This window comes from Anser cygnoides, chromosome 14 (genome assembly GCF_040182565.1).
Source record: "Anser cygnoides isolate HZ-2024a breed goose chromosome 14, Taihu_goose_T2T_genome, whole genome shotgun sequence".
Classification (NCBI taxonomy): Eukaryota; Metazoa; Chordata; class Aves; order Anseriformes; family Anatidae; genus Anser; species Anser cygnoides.
The window spans coordinates 18,074,718-18,093,824 of NC_089886.1; the positions used below are offsets into that span (position 1 = coordinate 18,074,718).

The 19,107-nt window shown below is 42.2% G+C and overlaps 1 protein-coding gene across 22 annotated transcripts in view; it reads left to right on the forward strand.

The window, feature by feature from the left end:
- The first annotated feature begins 130 nt into the window (after positions 1-130).
- LOC136786400 (protein FAM210B, mitochondrial-like) overlaps positions 131-19,107 on the forward strand; it is a 324,869-nt gene continuing 305,892 nt past the window's right edge. For 17 of the 22 annotated variants that reach the window (XR_010824954.1, XR_010824959.1, XR_010824949.1 and 14 more), the window contains exon 1: positions 131-288. Coding sequence is in view for 1 of the 22 variants with exons in the window: in XM_066977254.1 (XP_066833355.1) it covers positions 132-288 (157 nt within the window). In the remaining 21 variants the exon portion in view is untranslated. Of the gene's footprint in view, positions 289-2,439; positions 2,904-12,026; positions 12,711-13,298; positions 13,681-19,107 lie in introns of those variants that run through there. The other 5 variants (XM_066977248.1, XM_066977252.1, XR_010824969.1 and 2 more) reach the window with 4 other exon arrangements.

The window sequence follows — 19,107 nt, forward strand, 5'->3', positions numbered from 1 at the left end:
CAGGGGGCGGGGCTGCGCGCTGACGGACTGACACGCAGCCTAATCACGGAGCGCGCACGGCTGGAGGGGCGGGGCGCCTCTTAAGCCGAGCGGGGCGGGCGCCGCGGCGCCCTCTGGTGGTGCACCACAAGATGGCGGGCGGGGCCTCACAAGATGGAGGGCGGGGTCTCCTCCGGTGCCACCGCCCCCGCTCCCCGCCGAGAGCGGCTGGGCAGCGCGTGGAGATCCGGCCTCGCCGCGGTTCCGTGCTGTGGCCACGGAGGTGCGTGCCGTGTGCCCCTAGCCGCGGTAAGTCCCGGCTCCCTCCTGAGGCGGCTGCGCCTTTTTTGTGGTTTATAACACTCTCCTGTCCCTCGGAAATATTTACGTTGGCATCCCTGTGGTAGGTCAAAATTAACTGAGAGACTGGACTCCCTTAGCCTTTTGCTTAAAGCAGCCTGAATCGGCAAGCTTCAGGTGGTCCCTTTCAAAATACACTCCCCCTCACTTCCCATGTTTGTTTATATTTGTCTGGTTGAGTGGGATAACCATCGGCCTTCTGCTGAGGGAACGGCCAGGAATTACTGAGGTGAAGGGTTGAAGTGAGAGTAGAGCCTGCAGAAGATACAATTCTTGCTGTGGGTAGCAGGTCATGTCCTGTATAACTTTTTTTTTTTTTTTAATTCCTTGTTAAGACATGGTAATGTTACCTGGAAAAGGCATGTTATTGCTGAAAAACACTTCAAATTGTTTAATAATATTCAGAGCAGAACATATTCCACTTAAGAACTGCCTTTAGGACAAGTAAATGGAATTGCTTAGTATTGAAGAGCTTCTGCTTAAAGCCCTAATTTTTTTTTTCTTCAACTGATGTTTCATTATCTCATACTTAATGGGAATTGAATGTCAGTATTCTATAAAAGATGAGAAATGGGGAAGGGCAATATTTTGCCGATTGACAATGGGTACCGTGTCTTTTAAATTGGTCAAAGGTGATTACTATGAATTGTGTGAGAGGCTTAAAATTCTTTTGAGATGTGAACTGACATTGCCTGTAATGCAAGGAGCTTTTAGGAAGGCTAACTTCATGTATCTGATCTTCTGACTCCTCACAGAAAATACATGTTGATAAATGACTAATAAATGAGGTGGTGGACAGCCCTGAACTTCTTTCACATTACATATATAAATGTTCAAGTGATATCTGTCTCACAGATGGGAGGAAGTTCTCTGAATTTCAGAAGGTCTTCAGAGCTCACTTGTAGTTAGTCCTTCTGTTTTTCAGAAATTCCCTCAGGAAGTCCCAATATTTTAGTACTCCCTAGGTGATCATAGAATCATAGAATGGCCTGGGTTGAAAAGGACCTTAAAGATCATCTAGTTTCAACCCCCCTGCTCTGGGCAGGGTTGCCAACCACTAGAGCAGGCTGCCCAGAGCCGCATCCAGCCTGGCCTCGAATGCCTCCAGGGATGGGGCATCCACAACCTCCCTGGGCAACCTGTTCCAGTGCCTCGCCACCCTCTGAGTGAAAAGTCCTCCTAATTTCCAACCTAAATCTCCCCTGTCTTAGTTTAAAACCCTTCCCCCTTGTCCTATCACTACCAACACATGTAAACAGGCATTCCCCCTCCTGTTTATACGTGCCCTTCAAGTACAGGAAGGCCACAATGAGGTCTCCCTGGAGCCTTCTCTTCTCCAAGCTAAACAACCCCAGTTCCCTCAACGTTCCTGCATAGGAGAGGTGCTCCAGCCCTCTGATCATCTTAGTGGTCCTCCTGTGGACCCGTTCCAAGAGCTCCACATCCTTCTCGTGCTGGGGATCCCGGGCCTGCATGCAGTATTCCAGGTGTGGTCTCACAAGAGTAGAGGGGGACATTCACCTCCCTCTCCCTGCTGGCCACCAGTTTTTTAATGCAGCCCAGGACATTCTTGGTCTTCTGGGCTGCAAGTGCACATTGCTGGCTCACGTCCAGCTTCTCATCCATCAGGACCCCCAAGTCCTTCTCCACAGGGTTGCTCTCAAATTCTTCTTCTCCCAGTCTATATAAATACCTGGGATTGCCCCAGCCCAAGTGCAACACCTTGCACTTGGCTTTTTTGAACCTCATTAGGTGCTCATGGGCCCACTTCTCCAGCCTGTCCACATCCTTCTGGATGGCATCCCTTTCCTCTATAGTATCGACTGCACCGTTCAGCTTGGTGTCATCTGCAAACTTGCTGAGGGTGCACTCAATTCCATCATCTATGTCGTTGACAAAGATGTTGAAGAGCACTGGACCCAAGACCAACCCCTGAGGGACACCACTTGTGACCGGCCTAGTGATAGCTACCCTGAGAAAGAAAATATGTTTTTTCTTCAGTGAAGTCTATCAGCTTGTCTGTTGTTTAAAAATTTTCCTAAAAGGAAGGCTGAATGACTAATTTAACCTTTAGTCAGCTTTTCTGCCACCCCTCCTAGCTAGCTCTGCTGATACAACCGAACACACAAGTCAGGGTCTTTCTCTGCATCTTTTGTTTCCAAAGATGTTTCTTTTACACTTGTTCTAAGCATTACTGGCATTACTTCTGAAATGCTTTCTGACTTTTTTTTTTTCTTTTTTAATGGAGGAAGGATGAGCTGCACTTCTAATTGTGGCAAATTTCAAACAGCCAACACCTGTTCTCGGCAATGTTTTGCCCACCCCTGTAGCTCAATGTTTTCTGTTTAGCAATCATAAAAATAAATAAATGCATTTACTCACATAAAACAGATGGGCTGACAGATGTGATACTAATACAGCTGTTGTTCACAGCAGGGTATTTTTGTTAGTCAGGGGCATGCCTTATACAGTTGCACCCTAATAACAATGAACTGCAATCTGGTGTGTGTAAGTTCTGGCCCCTGCTACCTGAAATGAATGATATGGTGGATTTACTCTGGGAGGTAGGTCTTTGCATTACAGCTGCAAGAAATTGCAGTTGTTTTCATTATCTTTATGTGTCTTGGATTAATGCTGTGAAATTACTTTCTCCTTAATGCAGACTGTGGAAAGTAAAGATTAGTTGCAAGAGATTTTTGTTCAGTAATGAGAACTATGTTTACTTTTCACTATTTAGAAATGTTGGCTAAATGCAAATGAGAGCACTACGTGTATCTGTTTTAGAAACATTTGGAAAAAGACGAAGCAATATTCTTCCCAGAAGTGCAATACAAATTTAGTCTTCCCAAATGACTACAACAAAGACTTTTTTTTTTCTTTCTTCTCCTCCTTCATCAAAGTTATATACTTCTACAGGCCATTTATCAGTTTAGGATACTTGAGAGGGGACTACAGTATAATTCGATTGATTTAACTTCAGGATCCCATTTGTTAGAACATGGATCTAAGTTATGCTGAAATCTTATATGTCATAAGGCTTAAAATGATACAGGTTTCTGTTTCATCTCTTGATACGCCTGTCAGATATCCAAGGGACCCAGGACCTAGTGCTGCTGTTGGTCTCTTTCCTTGGTTCTAGGGGCCAATAAGTGCTTTTCCTATTTTGTTTGAGCCTTTTCATTGCTCTTCAGAGAATACAGTTTGAAGGGAAGCCTGGCAGGGGTACATGCCGATTCTTGGTTCTGCCTTCTTGCTCAGGACGTGTGAAGATCTGATAGACTTTTTGCATGCTCCTTTAAAGTAAAAATGTTTGCAGTTGAGCACTGAACCACACTTTTTACTTCAACCTGAGATTAGTCTGTCTGTTGTTCTGAGATAAGCTTTGGAACCTTTGTTAATTGATAGGTGGCATCCTTGTTTTTATACAATGTAAGTAATTCATGTAAAGAGGAATTGGGAACAGCCACTGTAACTGCAGTGCTTCTACATACTGAGATAAAAATGCTGTTAGAAATCATGTCATCACATGCCATGCCATACCACAGTGCTGCACAAAGCTGTATCTGCAGGACTTCGTGGTTAGTTACAACAACAGAGCTGCTTACCCACGTAACAATAACACAGCTTATAAAACTTAGGCACATCTGAGTAACATCTGTATCAAAACACTTTTATTTATTAACAAATGCTTTCTATCTGCCGCTTATGCTTCTTTAAAAGGTAACCTACTCCTTCAAGAGATTTTTCTAAGTGTGCGTTGAACTTACCATGCTCTATATTGTTCTTTGGGCAACTCTCTCATTGCTTTTTAGTTCAGAAGTCTTGTTTCCCTTCAATTACTGTTGCCTGTATACATTAAGGCATACAGTTACTTATCTTCCTTCCTTGGTGTTTTGTCATTCTGCACTTGGAAGTACAAAGTAATGGGTTTTTAACCTGGGCTATGTGAACTGATAAAATCCTTATTCCAAAGGAAGCGATATAGTAGCAACTCTTACGTGAACATAGAGTACACACAGATGCAGATCTGACTGTGTGATGTGAACTGCCATCCTGCTAAATATAGCTAAGCAGTATGATTTATTGCTTTGCTATGGAAAAGAGACACTTTGCCTTAGTTCTCAAATGATTTAAAATTGGAAGCTGACATAAGCGTCAAAGACTTCCCTCCCCTGGGTGGCTGTTGCTAGTCCTCTATGCTCTGCATCTTGCTGTGCCGTGCTGCCAAGTGCGGGCCTCCCCCAGCGTGTCTGTGCAGTGCTCCAGGTGCAGCGTATCTGTGTCTGAGCGGTGTGTAGGCAGTGTTTGTTGTTAGCCATCAAACCCTGTAGCACATCTCTGGGGTTTTCTTGTACTTTAACGTTTTTCTGCACTGATACTCCTCCTGTCTTACAGTAGTCTTTCTCTGTCACAAAAATTTCTTCCATGTACGTTATATGTTCAGAGTCCTTACAGATGGTAGCTTTTCTTTCCCTTTACTTTCTTATCAGATAAGAGGTGACAGGAAGATAAGATGACTTGCACAAGTGGTTCAGTATGTTCATGAGAGAACAAGAGTAAACATTGGAGTTCTGTGTGTGCCAGACTGTGCTATTATCTACCTGCTTCTCATAGTCACTTCCCTGAAGACCTTACCTTTCCCTAAGGAGAACCAACTTCTTCTAAACTCTGTGCAGCAGTTGGACAACTGGTCAAGTTTTGACCATGTGAACACAACAAAAGAATATTTAAATGCTGAAAGTAAGCTTTTTAAAAATTTATTTATTTATTTTTAATTTGGTAAACAGGACTGAAACTGTCAAATGAGGGCAACAAGTGCTGTCAGTACATTGCTACGTAAGGCACTACAGATTGATAATTGTTTTCTTCATCACAAATGTTGGATACAAGGGCCAAAGACTTCCTTCTGAGCAGCATGGTGAACGAGCTGCTGTGCCTGGCAGTTCTGCTTAGGAGCTGCTGTAAGAGTTCAGCACAGATACAATATGAATTAGGTCACGAATATCTATCTGCAGGGGCACAAAATTCTTTGTTCCTACTAGCTACAGAGATAAAATTCTCAAGCGAGACTTATTTCAACTGTTGCTGGTGTAGTGAATGGCTTATGTGAACTCTGTAGCTGGTTGTCTCTACAGTACTGGCTAACTTGACTTTGATTGGCATTTATTTGAGAGAAGCCTTTATCTCATTTCTTTATAGTTCAGAAATCTTGTTTCTTTTCAATTTATGTTGCCTGCAAAAATCTAAGGCATGTAGATACTTATTTCTCCACCAGTGTTTTTAATGCTTAAATGCAGAGATGTTTTTAATTTAGCTCATGGGGGGGGAAAAAAAAAAGCTAAAATCTTGTGTTGCTTCCAATATATTTGAGAGAATAAGGTGAAGTTAATTGACACTACAGAGCAAAACCATCTGCCTGTCCACATCCTTTATGCCAAGTTTGTTAAAAAAAAGACTTGCAGGTGCATTTGCAGCACCAGTGGAGATGGATCCTCCTTCCCCGGAGAGCCCCCGAGCATGGATGGGAGGTGCAGCCGCCTGAGCCAGTTGGTGTTTGCATCATAAGCCCAGGAGCTGGGGCTTTCTCCTGCCTCCTGCTGCGGCTGCCTGCTGAGACAGCCAGGAGTGAAGGGAAGCAAGACTGAAGCGTTCAGTTTCCAACTGTTTCAGGATGTGGTTTCAAAACTATACTTTTCTGAGCTTTTAAAGCCTTTACATGACTTTTCTCTCTCACTATAGCTCTTGCTGTAGTTCTTCTTTAATATCAATATATCCACCCAGAAGAGGAGTTTTAAAAAATGTTGCATCATAGCTTTCCTACACAAAACTTCTGTGGCTGTCTTGAATGTCTGCTTTCTTTTAACTTTCTTTTTTTAACTTTTTTTTTTTTAACTTTCTTTTAACTTGTCATTACAAGGCAGCCAAGGTCAGGTAAAATCTGTGTCGTGTCATTCCATTGCTTTCCCTCTTCCTGCTTCCTGTTCCTTTGCTTGCACCTACGTGCAGGAGGTGGTCAGTAAACGCTTGTATAGCCATGGGATGAGAAATAAGGCAGAATGACGGTCAGGTTTTTAGCAGAAACTGACATCTAATTCTTAGCAGACCTAGCGTGGCAGTGGGATCCTAAACGACCACTAGGTGTCCTTGCCAGCACAAGGAGAGGAGGATTCCTGTGTGTGACAGAGGAAGCAGTATTCCAAGTAACTCACTGTTTCATTAGGCAAGGAAACGCTCCAGGGGGTACAGCAGGTTGTTGCAGTATCAGGGGCTTTTTAGGGTAGCCAGTTGGCCGAGAGCAAGATCGAAGCAGCTGTTAGCCTCTGTTCCTCTAAAAAGAGTGATTCAAAATCGACGTTGAAAGCACCTTGGGCACCTTCCCCCTTTGTGTGTTGACCGCTGTCATGGCCAGAGCTCAGTGTTGGTGTCACACAAGGAGGGGAAGAGGAGGGAGAGCTTGCCTGTGCAGCTGTGCTCCTTCATGTGAAGGAGTGTAAGTGGACTTCCGGAGGGCTGACTTTGAGCTGCTCAGGACGCTGATTGGCCGAGTCCCTTGGGAGGCGGTTCTGAAGGGCAGAGGAGTCCAGGAAGGCTGGGCGCTCCTCAAGAAGGAAATCGTGATGGCACAGGAGTGGTCCGTCCCCACGTGCCCAAAGACGAGCTGGCGTGGAAGAAGACCGGCCTGGCTCAACAGAGAGTTGCGGCTGGAGCTTAGCAGGAAAAAGAGGGTTTATAATCTTTGGAAAAAAGGGCGGGCCACTGAGGAGGACTACAAGGATGTAGCGAGGCTGTGCAGGGAGAAAATTAGAAAGGCCAAAGCTCATCTGGAGCTCAATCTGGCTACTGCCGTTAAAGACAACAAAAAATCCTTTTACAAATACATCAACGCGAAACGGAGGACTAAGGAGAATCTCCATCCTTTACTGGATGCGAGGGGAAACCTAGTTACTAAGGATGAGGAAAAGGCTGAGGTGCTTAATGCCGCCTTTGCCTCAGTCTTTAGCGGCAATACCGGTTGTTCTCCGGACACCCAGTGCCCTGAGCTGGTGGAAGGGGATGGGGAGCAGGATGTGGCCTTCGCTATCCATGAGGAAATGGTTGGCGACCTACTACGGAGCTTGGATGTGCGCAAGTCGATGGGGCCGGATGGGATCCACCCAAGGGTACTGAGAGAACTGGCGGAGGAGCTGGCCGAGCCGCTTTCCATCATTTATCGGCAGTCCTGGCTATCGGGGGAGGTCCCAGTTGACTGGCAGCTAGCCAATGTGACGCCCATCTATAAGAAGGGCCGGAGGGCAGACCCGGGGAACTATAGGCCTGTCAGTTTGACCTCAGTGCCGGGGAAGCTCATGGAGCAGATTATCTTGAGGGTCATCACGCGGCACTTGCAGGGCAAGCAGGCGATCAGGCCCAGTCAGCATGGGTTTATGAAAGGCAGGTCCTGCTTGACGAACCTGATCTCCTTCTATGACCAAGTGACGCGCTTGGTGGATGAGGGAAAGGCTGTGGACGTGGTCTACCTTGACCTCAGTAAGGCTTTTGACACCGTTCCCCACAACATTCTCCTCAAGAAACTGGCTGCTCGGGGCTTGGACTGGCGTACGCTTCGCTGGGTTAGAAACTGGCTGGATGGCCGGGCCCAGAGAGTTGTGGTGAATGGAGTCAAATCTGGTTGGAGGCCGGTCACTAGTGGAGTCCCCCAGGGCTCGGTACTGGGGCCGGTCCTCTTTAATATCTTTATTGATGATCTGGATGAGGGCGTCCAGTGCACCGTCAGTAAGTTTGCAGATGACACCAAGCTAAGTGCGTGTGTCGATCTGCTCGAGGGCAGGAAGGCTCTGCAGGAGGATCTGGATAGGCTGGAGCGATGGGCTGAGGTCAACTGCATGAAGTTCAACAAGGCCAAGTGCCGGGTCCTGCACCTGGGCTGCAACAACCCCAAGCAGAGCTACAGGCTGGGAGATGAGTGGCTGGAAAGCTGCCTGGCAGAGAAGGACCTGGGAGTCTTGGTTGATAGTCGGCTGAATATGAGCCAGCAGTGTGCTCAGGTGGCCAAGAAGGCCAACGGCATCCTGGCCTGTATAAGAAGCAGTGTGGCCAGCAGGTCGAGGGAAGTGATTGTGCCCCTGTACTCGGCTCTGGTGAGGCCGCACCTCGAGTACTGTGTTCAGTTTTGGGCCCCTCGCTACAGGAAGGACATGGACGTGCTCGAGCGAGTCCAGAGAAGGGCGACCAAGCTTGTGAGGGTTCTGGAGAACAAGTCTTACGAGGAGCGGCTGAGGGAGCTGGGCTTGTTCAGCCTGGAGAAGAGGAGGCTCGGGGGCGACCTCATCGCTCTCTACAGTTACCTGAAAGGAGGCTGTAGAGAGGTGGGGGTTGGTCTGCTCTCCCACGTGCCTAGTGACAGGACGAGGGGGAATGGGCTAAAGTTGCGACAGGGGAGTTTTAGGTTGGATGTTAGGAAGTACTTCTTTACCGAAAGGGTTATTAAGCATTGGAACGGGCTGCCCAGGGAGGTGGTTGAGTCACCATCCCTGGAGGTCTTTAAAAGACGTTTAGATGTAGAGCTTAGGGATATGGTTTAGTGGAGTACTTAGTGTTAGGTCGGAGGTTGGACTCGATGATCTTGAGGTCTCTTCCAACCTAGAGAAATCTGTGAATCTGTGAATCTGTGTAAAACTGAGAGCGACTGTTTTGTGCATCAATTAGTCTTATTGTCTTATTTACTAAATATATTTGTCAAAAGCTGTATTCATCCTGTTTCCTCCCTTTGTACCTATCACTGGTTTATTATCGCTTTCTTTCATTCTCCCTATGGTTTACCTTTAGAAATTAATAAAAGTTTGTTTTATTAGAAGAAACTTTGTACTTTAGAAAGCTGCAATGATTAACATGAAAGATAAGACCAGAAAAAAAACTTGGTTAGAGATGTAGAGTTTAAGAAAAAATGTATTTTGCATACTAAGTGCTTGGATTTCTAGAAGGCTCAGTGGAAATCAGCATGAGGGAACTTGAGAGAGTCGTTGGATGCAAAGGTGGGATGTCCAAAATAGTGTGTCTAACTGCCCCTCTGAAACACCCTTCACTTAAATAGGATCCAGCTTTTCTGTTTCTACTTGCTATATATATAACTTTTTTCCTCAGACATTTGCTTACTACTGGTGAATACATCTAAAAATCCTTTGTGTGACCCTCATTTATAATGACCTTGATTTGTATCTTGAGTAGAAAAGAAAAAGTTATTTGTTTAAAAATGAAGGTGGAAGCATCAGTCCCACATCTCAAGCCACAGCCCTTCCAAAAGAAAACAGATTGGCTGTCTCTGCTATAAACTCTTAACTACAAATCAATCTGTTGCTACTCTGATATTCCTGTATAATTGCCCATGAATGCAAACTCAAGTACTTCAAGTATTCACAGATGCAGAACATCAGAAATAAAGATTGTAGTAAATCAGACCTCATGAATATGCATTTTTTTGTTGCCAGTAAATAATCTGAGTTATCTAAATTAAAATTCAAAATTATATATTGAGGAAAGGAAGTGTTCTTCTTTTTAAGAGTTGGAAAACATTTGCAGTAGTCTTCCTGCCATTACTATGCACATAATAATCATCTGAAGCAAATGATACTTCTTTTTATGCTGCTTGTTTTAAATAGCTTTTATTTCTTAAATTGGTGTTAAAAATAGCCTGAGAACTCTAACGAGCGGTGGGCTGTGGACCTGATTGGAAGCCACTGACAGCAGCTGGAACCTCTGGCCCATTTTATGTTCTCATGATAATGGTTCTGGACTGAAGCAGCACTAAGGAAAACCCGTTCATGTCCATTAAATGCAATGATACAGGTGTTGATTAAAAGCATTCCTAAGACCTAGACACTTAGAAAGTAGAAGCCTGAAGTGCCTTAATCAGTGCAAGTTGTTAATATCCGTGCTACTTGGGCAGCAGCTGTGACAAGTGGCTTGCTCCAAGGTGCCACACTTGTTACACTAAAGTACCTGAAGCAAGTGCACACTCTCCACCTGCTCTGCAGTCTGCTGGGTGGGTGGAAGATGCTTCAAGTGGGTGGCAGCACAACTTGAGGGCACCACTAACTGCTTCTGTGCTGCAGCTCTTCCCTGTTAGTTCTGGCAGGTATGCGATAGAGGATTAAGACTGGATAGTTAAGGGTGTACTCCTGCTCTTCCAGGTGTCTTTGGTGGTTGCCATGCTTGAGGCAAGGCTGTCCTGGTTTCTCCTCAATGGGTCTGCTGGCTGAAGGCTCGCCCATCCCTGCGTATCAGCTGCAGCAGGCTGAGGAGTGTGCTGGTCCTGGGACCACTGCCAGGCAGGCAGTGAGCCTGCCATGGAAGCAGAGCAGGTACTTGTGGGAGTGACATCTTCACCCGTCTTTTATTTAACCCATCTATATGTCTTTCAGACGTCTGTACAAATGCCTGTTTAATTTCCACTGTCAGGGCGCTGAGAGCACCAGCAGGTCGTAATGACGCAGACCAGCCTCACCTGGGATTTCCATCCCCCCAACTCCCTGCACATGGACCCAGGAGCCTCATTTAAGCTCAGAACTGCAGTGTAGGAAGCACTATGGTCATGCAGACCTGGTGATTTGGGTTTCCACGCTGACCCTAGGCTTGTGTTGGCACCTCTCACCTGTCTGTTAACCACAGGACTGGTATCGGAGTCCTTGGCTGCCACCAGCCCCATCCTGCTCCCTGGGTGATACTAGTGGGGGCCCTGCCCTGCCTGTGCTGCGGCTGTCCCCAGCTTCTGGCTTGTCCTCCCTGGTGTGGTGAGGCTGCCCCCTGGTTTGTGAATCCTTATGAATTCATCCTTAAAATTGCTGTCTGATTTTACCAAAAGATCTGTGTCCTTTCCACTTCACTGTTTAGAAAAACCTTGTATTAAAGGGAAAAGTCCTATGCATCTTATAAACAAAAGAGCTTTTGTGTAAAACAGGTTTTTGTGATAAATTCTTAGTACTTTTTAGCATCCAGCTCTCATCATTCTCCTGTATGTTAAGTGATATTCACAATTCCCCTATGTGTTTTTCTTTAGCAGTTTGAAACAAACAAACAAACAAACCCAAACCTATACACTTGCCCAAATATATTGGGCCTTTTTTTTTTTGTAAGCCATCCTGGACAAAATCAAATGTTGATAATAAACAGGTAGAGGACAGACCCTATAACTGAGTGCTTTGGAGCCTATAAACCTGTTGTTGTTATCAGCTAGAGGTATTTGTGCTGTAGTATAAAACCAATTATTTTGTGTTGAGTTACAAACAGATACTGACTTGCCTGAACAATATCAGGAAGCACTGCAACACTGCCGCCTTAATTAAAAAAAAAAAGTCTATATGTAGAATCTAAGACATAGGGAGTAGGAAATAATGTTTTGTTTTCTCTGTGGAAATAGACCTGTGTATATAATATCACCCTCTTCTCAAGACAATTATTTAAGTTAATGCTGGCTTTTCACTCTTTATCATGTGATGCTCTGTGACTATAGCATCAGAATTAGGACAAGGTTTCTTGAAACTATTTTTGCTGGAATTCTTATAAGAGAAAGATCACTGTCATCTTTTTTATCTTAAAAAATAATAAATAAATATATATATATATACACATATATAAAAATCCTGGAAACGTCCCTCTCATTTTCTGTTGTTTCATATGCAGTTCAGATCCCACACATGAGGAGAATCAGGGTTTTGATTACAGTTGTCAGTTATGTTGTGCTTGTTTGCTCATTGCAATAACTGTTGTTTTGAGTTAATTCATTAGCATTGTTGTAAACAAGTGCACATGAGAAAAGAAAGGGAAATAAAAGGAGAGAGGTGAAGCCTCCCTAGTACATGTGAAACCCTATATGACACTTACTTTGTCTGCTGTGACTTCTTTACTGAGGCTTGTTATATCAAATGTGTCAGAGGAGAGAGTAAAAACCTTTTGGCTGGATTCAAGTGTGAGTGCTTGTGCATATGGCCTGGGAGGCTCAAGAGACAAGTTTCTCAGCCATTGGGACCTGCTTCTTTGCAAGTTTCTTCATAACTTTAAGTCCAGCATAGGCATGGGAAAACTGTGATTCTAATTTCAAAGGCCTTGTTTAAGCTCATATAGATCCAGGTTCTCAAAGGTATTTATATATCTAGCTCTAAATGTAAAGGATTTAGTTGTCTGAATTTCATTTGAGAAGAAAGGCCATAAGGTTCATAGGGTGATGTCCTATAGTCCTGACACTGATACATTAAGGAGCGTGATTTGACTGAAAATTGAGCAATAGATTAAATGACTTCAAAAGTTTCCTGTGACTTTTGCTTTCCATTGCATTCTTCAGCCTTTAAAACAGAACTCTGCAAGCCAAAAAACGAAAGGTAGCGTGCTGCACTATTCCTTGCTATAAATCAAAAGGGAGAAAGTCACTTGGCCAGACTGAACATGTACATTTTGACACTTCCCATAAACACCAAAACCTGTAATGGATATAGAAGTTGTAATTAAGTCTTGCTTGATGTTCTTATACTGCTCCTAGTCAAACATCCATTCTGTGATTCCTTTTCCTCTTATGTTAATGAAGAGGATTTAAAATGTTAACAGGATAGCTAGAATTTCAAACTGGAACACTTCTTACTGTATACTTAAGTGAAACTGCCAAGTGAAGCAGACTATTGCATGGTTTTCCACCTTGATTGCAACGATAATGCACAAAACATAGTTTTGGGTAGGGATAATAGCAATCTGTTAGCTTTACTAGTGTATTTGAATATCATGTAATCCAAATGCTCCAAATGTCTCTTGCATTTAGCTAGTGTCTGATTTGTATGCTTGCTGATGTTTATTGTGATCTATGCAAGTTATTTTAAATCAATGAATTACAAAAACAATCTTATTTTCCCCAAAAGGTATTTAAGTTGAAAATTATTTAGAAAATTTCTTTGCTGTTTGACACTCCTCTTCCCCAGCCTTGAAGACATTCAACAGACATCATGAAGAAGTAGTATGTACAAGCTGTCCTTGCAGAAAATGGTGTGGGATATGAAATTTTGGGGGCTGTTGTGGGAAATTGGTAACTACCAGCAGTCCTCAGCTCTTCATTGTTACAACTTCTCTGCCCTTAATTTTTAGCTAGATATTTCCTCTCAATTTGAGAAGATTCAGGATTACTTCTCTAGGAAGAGCATCATCAGCTGGTTTCAGAACACAAAGTGATTCCTTGAATAGACTGGGGAAGCTGAGACTAGAGACTTGTAATTACTAATAAGGCTGCAAAGGTGTGCATGTTTATTTTTATTCACTCTGTGACGAGTAGTCTATGGACAGTGTGTTTTGTTCACAGAGAACTATTTGAATATTTTAGTCATTACAAGACAGTATGACATCAATTTTTTTGGTTTGTTTGCAGACAAAATCTTTCAAGTGGCTATGTGGATGCTGTACTGTTGATCTTGGCCTACTGGTAACAGGCTGATTGTTCTGGACTAGCCGTGATCACCAATTTGTGGATACTATTGGTTATATCTTAATATAATAGAAATATGTGGTTTGTTGTCTTATACTGGCCCACAGAGAGCTCTTGTATTTTATGGCCTAATATATCTACTGAGATTTTTGTGGTATTAACTGAGATTGAAGCATCTCCAGTGGCTCAAGTTGGTTCAAATCCAGAAATTCTTACTGACAACGTTAACTGGCATGTAATTGCTAAATTACAGTATTTCTTGTAGCTCTGTGAGTCAAGGCCTCTCAAAATAACAATTTTTACACATTGCTCTTCTTTTGACCTGCCCAGCATTTGCTGGGGTTTACAGATTTTTGAACAAATTTTTTTTTTAGAAAGCCAAACACAGTGCTTCTCAGTAAGAGAAGGATTTACAACAAGTGGCAGAACTAAATTGTGGTTTCCAAATATGATGGGTTATTACTGAGATGATGATTAGTTTGTAATCTCAAGTAGCGATAGTTCATTACCTAGGTTGCTAAGATGGTATCTATGGTAAGAAGGTAATACAGTACATTTATTTTTTGTTGGGAAACAGAACAGTTAAACAGTCATAAACATCTGCTCGTGCTCCAAAACCAAACATGCACCCCAAAAAAGCCCCCAAAACAACAAAACCACTGTACCAATGCAGCCCATGAGGATTACCAGTGTAAAGAAGCAAATGGTTTGGATGTGAATGCAACTAACTGCCAGTATCTCCTGTAAAGAGTGGACGAGTATTGTTGTCTCTTCTTATACAAAGCTTTCAGAACTAGCATGTAATCGATTGCTTTTTTTGTCTTAGGTCTAAAAGCACTCCAGATGTATTATAGGATGAACCCAAGAACCCTTGAGGGGTGAACAACAGTTGCTTGTGTCTTTGAACACTGAAGTATATATTTTTGGCATTGTGTGTCTAAAAATGCATAATAAACATCTATCAGTTTTCAGAAAAAGCCAGCAGGATTCTCTCAGTAAATGCTGCAGACATTGTTAAAAGCAGAAAATTTGCCAGTCTTTAAGGTTCATGAGTGCAAAAACCACCACCACAACAACAACAAAAAAATCAAGAGAAGATCATAGTAGAAATGTGAAAATAGTTCCTTGCACTCTTGATGTTCTTATTTCTTTACAGAATACTTGTTTTTTCTTTACTCAGAAATCTTGTCTCAGACCAAACTCTGAATACAAAAAACTTTTTGAACAATCAATTTACATGAATAATAAGTTGCCAGCACTAGACAGCATTTCCTTTTGAGACTAAAGTAACTCAGGAAGCTGATAATTTGCTATCTGTGTTTTGCAGTCTATTACGTAAATCAGCCTCAAGACCAAATACACCAAAACTGGCAAATGTATTTGTTGGTTTATTTGTTTAAAGTTTCTGGGAAGGCTAGAACTAGTCAGCAGTGAAATGAAAATGAAGGAAGAGTTCACATGGCTTCCATAGCAGGTAAATCACCGCTCCTCAAGCTTATTAGTGCTCTTTGTTTCTGGACTTGTTCAAAGATGTTGAATTCTGAAAAGGATTTGATGGCATTTATTACCACAGGCAAGAATATTGGGTCTTCTGATAGGTGTGTTTGTCCTTAGAGAATGAACCTTTTATGATTAATTACCAGCCAATAGAAAGGAAAATGGTCATTTTTCACTTTTCAGGAAGCTTATGAGCAAAGTCCAGCAGAGTTGTATGGTGCATGTATATTTGAGATGATCATAAATGATCTGGAAACAGAAGTGAATAATGGGCTGGTAAATTTGCAACCAATTCATAGTTTTCTTCATGATGATAAAAACAAGTTTTGACTGCAAACTGTTGTTTTGACAAAGTAGCAGATGAGTTTGCATTGATAAATGAACCAGGAGCAGGATGAAGGGAGGGCATGAATGATAATCCCAAATTTGTAGATAGAAAATGCTAAATTTGCTGAGTTTGGAAAGGAAAAACTTAGGCTAATCTGTCTGAGAAAGGTCCATTGAAAATTAAGCAGTACTCACAGCATACAGAATATTGGGAATAATTTGAGAAAGAATTGAGAACTAAATTGTAAATGTTAGTGTAACATTGAATAAATTAATCTACTGCCCGTATCTTTGAACGCTGAGACCCATAATAATGCAGACTCCATCTTGACAAAGGCAGAGTGCAACTAGAAAGGATGCAGAGCATAGGGATTGGTTACAGTATGGAAAAGCTTTGCTATGAGCAGAAAATAAATAATAAACAACTACTATGGTTTGATTAAAAGCAAATAAAATCCACAAGTCCACAAAATCCTGACAGGAGGAAGAATGTGCCTGAGGAACAGTATTCACTGTTTTTCATGGGACACCAATGAATTTGTTTGCTGGGATATTGAAACTAAGGGAAGTACTCTCTAAATAGAACATAGAGTTGTGGAATTGCTGGTAACTTGACATGAGGTTTAGAGTTTGTGGAACAGTGTCTTTTCTTTTTCTTTGGGCTTGTGACTTTCTTAGTGCAAAAGAGTCTTAATTTATTTTAGTGTTGAACTAACAGTGGAAGTTCAACTGCTTAGGTACTCTCAATCCTACAAATATACATGCACCATATTATTGTTCCCTTTTTATGAAGAAGTGAGAAATTGAGATACTCTTAACTGATAGAGGTCCTCCAAATGTGTATGGAAACATCAGACTACTCGATTTTTTTTTATCTGAAAGAGATTGTAACATGGATTTATTTTAAGAGTCCCCAAATATTTTATTTAAGGCTTTTTTAACAGCCAAGTGTTGCGTTCCACTGTTACATCACAGCCAAAGGCTGGTGCCTTGCACCATCATCCTTACCTGTAACCACCTTCCTGGACGGGCATCACCTCCCTTCTTTCTGTTGCTGTCCTGTGATTTCTGTAACTTGTCGTGCTTGTGTCTGAGGTTAGGTCCCATCAGAGAACGATGGCATGCCTTCTACTACTTTGGTGTGGGGAAGTAAATTTGAGGAATTTTAGTCAATTGTGCAATGAATTTGAACTTCAGTATTCCTATCAGTTAAAGGGAGACATTGAGCAGTATGTTCTGAAATAATTGTGTTTTTCCTATGAGAAAGTTTAAGTAAGTTAGGATAAAAATGCAAAAACTTAAACTGCCTGACATTTTCTATTCTTCATACTAGGAAAAGACTTGGCAAATAGGGTAGAAGCTATTTTCCAGGCTTTGTCTATTCCTAGTTTGTGTGATGTTGTTTTTACTTTTTAGAAGGATGACAGTAGTGCAATTGTGATAATAAAATGTTTCTGTCTATCCAAAACTGGGCCCAAATCAATTACACAGTAGTGAAACTGAGCTATCAAATTTGCAGGGTTGCTGAGATTTGCTGTCAACTTTGGTTTTATCTAAATTGCAGAGAGGTCCTGTACTGTCTCTGACAGGTTAAAAGTAGGTGGTTTAACAGGCTTGTTGGATCTGCCAGTGCCAATGGGATGGGTCAGTAAGGCACGAGAAGAGCTAACAGAGCTTCAGGTTACATGAATGCTCATTACAAGTCTAAAACGATTTCACTCCCAGGGACGCACTGGAGAGCTGGTGTTGGGACCAAGGTAGGCAGTGTGTTAACTCGGCTAGTTACTTACAAGGGCTAATGACACAGTTAAGGACTGAATGACGCTCCCCTCTAGTGGGATGTAATGACAATTACTGAGTAACTGAATCCAAAATCTGCCTCTCCCTTTTGATTTTGAGCCCACATATCCACCAGCAAGCTGGGAAGAGGAAGCTTGTTTAGTCTTTCCTTCTCTTGGTGGAGAGTGGTTGCTGTGCTCCTCGCTTCCAGCACTACAGAACCTTATATAAGATGATTTGACCTTTTCTGCCACCTTGAAGCCATTAGTTATGTTTCAGTCCAACAGATTTGTTAAGAAAAAAGTATTAGGATGCAGCGTCATTGAATTCAGTAATGTCTTTACAAAAAAAGTGCCTTTAAATAAACCTTATGTGAATATAACTTGAAAGACCAATTGATAGCTCAGGGACCTGAAAATGTTTGAAAAGAGTTCCCTGAAAACAATACCTTATGCTTACCTTATGGGGATTGTTTATTCCATGCTTGGTTTATGAACCCAAAGAGACAGAGTAGACAAGTGTCCTTGGTTTTGAGTGGCAAATCATAGATGGATCATGTAGTACACAGTAAAAATTGCTGAAAATGTTGCCTACTGAAGGCATCCCCCCACAGAAATATAACAGTGGCACCATCATTCAGTGGAATTCATTTATTGTTTTTGTCACAAAGATTAGGAAAAGAAAAATTGAAATACTGGGTTAGGTTTCCCATATTTCACTCACCTCGGTTCAGAACTGACCGTTCTCTACACCCATAGGACCTAATCCTTAGGCCAGTGTTTTATACTAAATAGCATCTTGGTTTCACTACAGAGTAATAGTTATGGCTTAAGCTATTTCCTTCTAACTCTAGTTCCATCCAACCTCAAGAGCTGTTAACTAAGATATAGTAATGAATAATGAATTCCATGGTCAAGTTATTTTAAGCTTTTTGATTGAGAAATGTAACTGCTTAACAGTTCTAATGCAAATTCCTTTTTATTCCCTTTAACCTTAAAGGGCTGGGAGTATGTGTCCATGCTTTTTCAATCTCATGTTTTGGCTGTTGTCCCTAGTTGCATATGAGTGGCTTCTTGGCCTAGCTTTAGCACTAGCATGGCAAGTGAGCTTGGAAAGCAGATTCAACTCAAACCTATTATTTTTCCTGACATTTTGGATTCAAGTGATAGTGGAACAGTATCTTTAAGGGTTAGATCCAATGAGAGCCTTTTCATGGAAGGGAAAGTCTCCAAGCCAGCCCCATATCTTGCTGAACCCCGTACTCCAATAATTCTTGCTGCTGTTTCTCTCAAAAGTGGAGCTCTGTCACACTCTGAAAATTGGCACATAAATCATCAGAATATATAGAAGATTAATTCATGTCAGACTACAATATCTAGCTCTTTATGTGCCCTGGTAAGCAGTGATACATGGGTTTTAAGAGAAAACAGTTTGCTTCCTGTTTATTAGTTTTTTCAAGGTAAGAGGGTCTACTAGTTGATTGTAATTGCCATTGTGCTTTACCAACTAAGTGAATTAAGTAGTTCAGACAAATGAGTTGAGTAGTTCAGGTAGTAGTTTTAACAAGCAAGAGATAAATATCTTTTTACTTACCATAGATTTAGAGGGCTGCAACTTGCAAGTCAGTGTCCCTGCTATTGTGGGAACCCAGTGGTTAGTACATGGCCTGTAACATGAAGCATTAGGACATTTCACTTCCTATGCGGGGC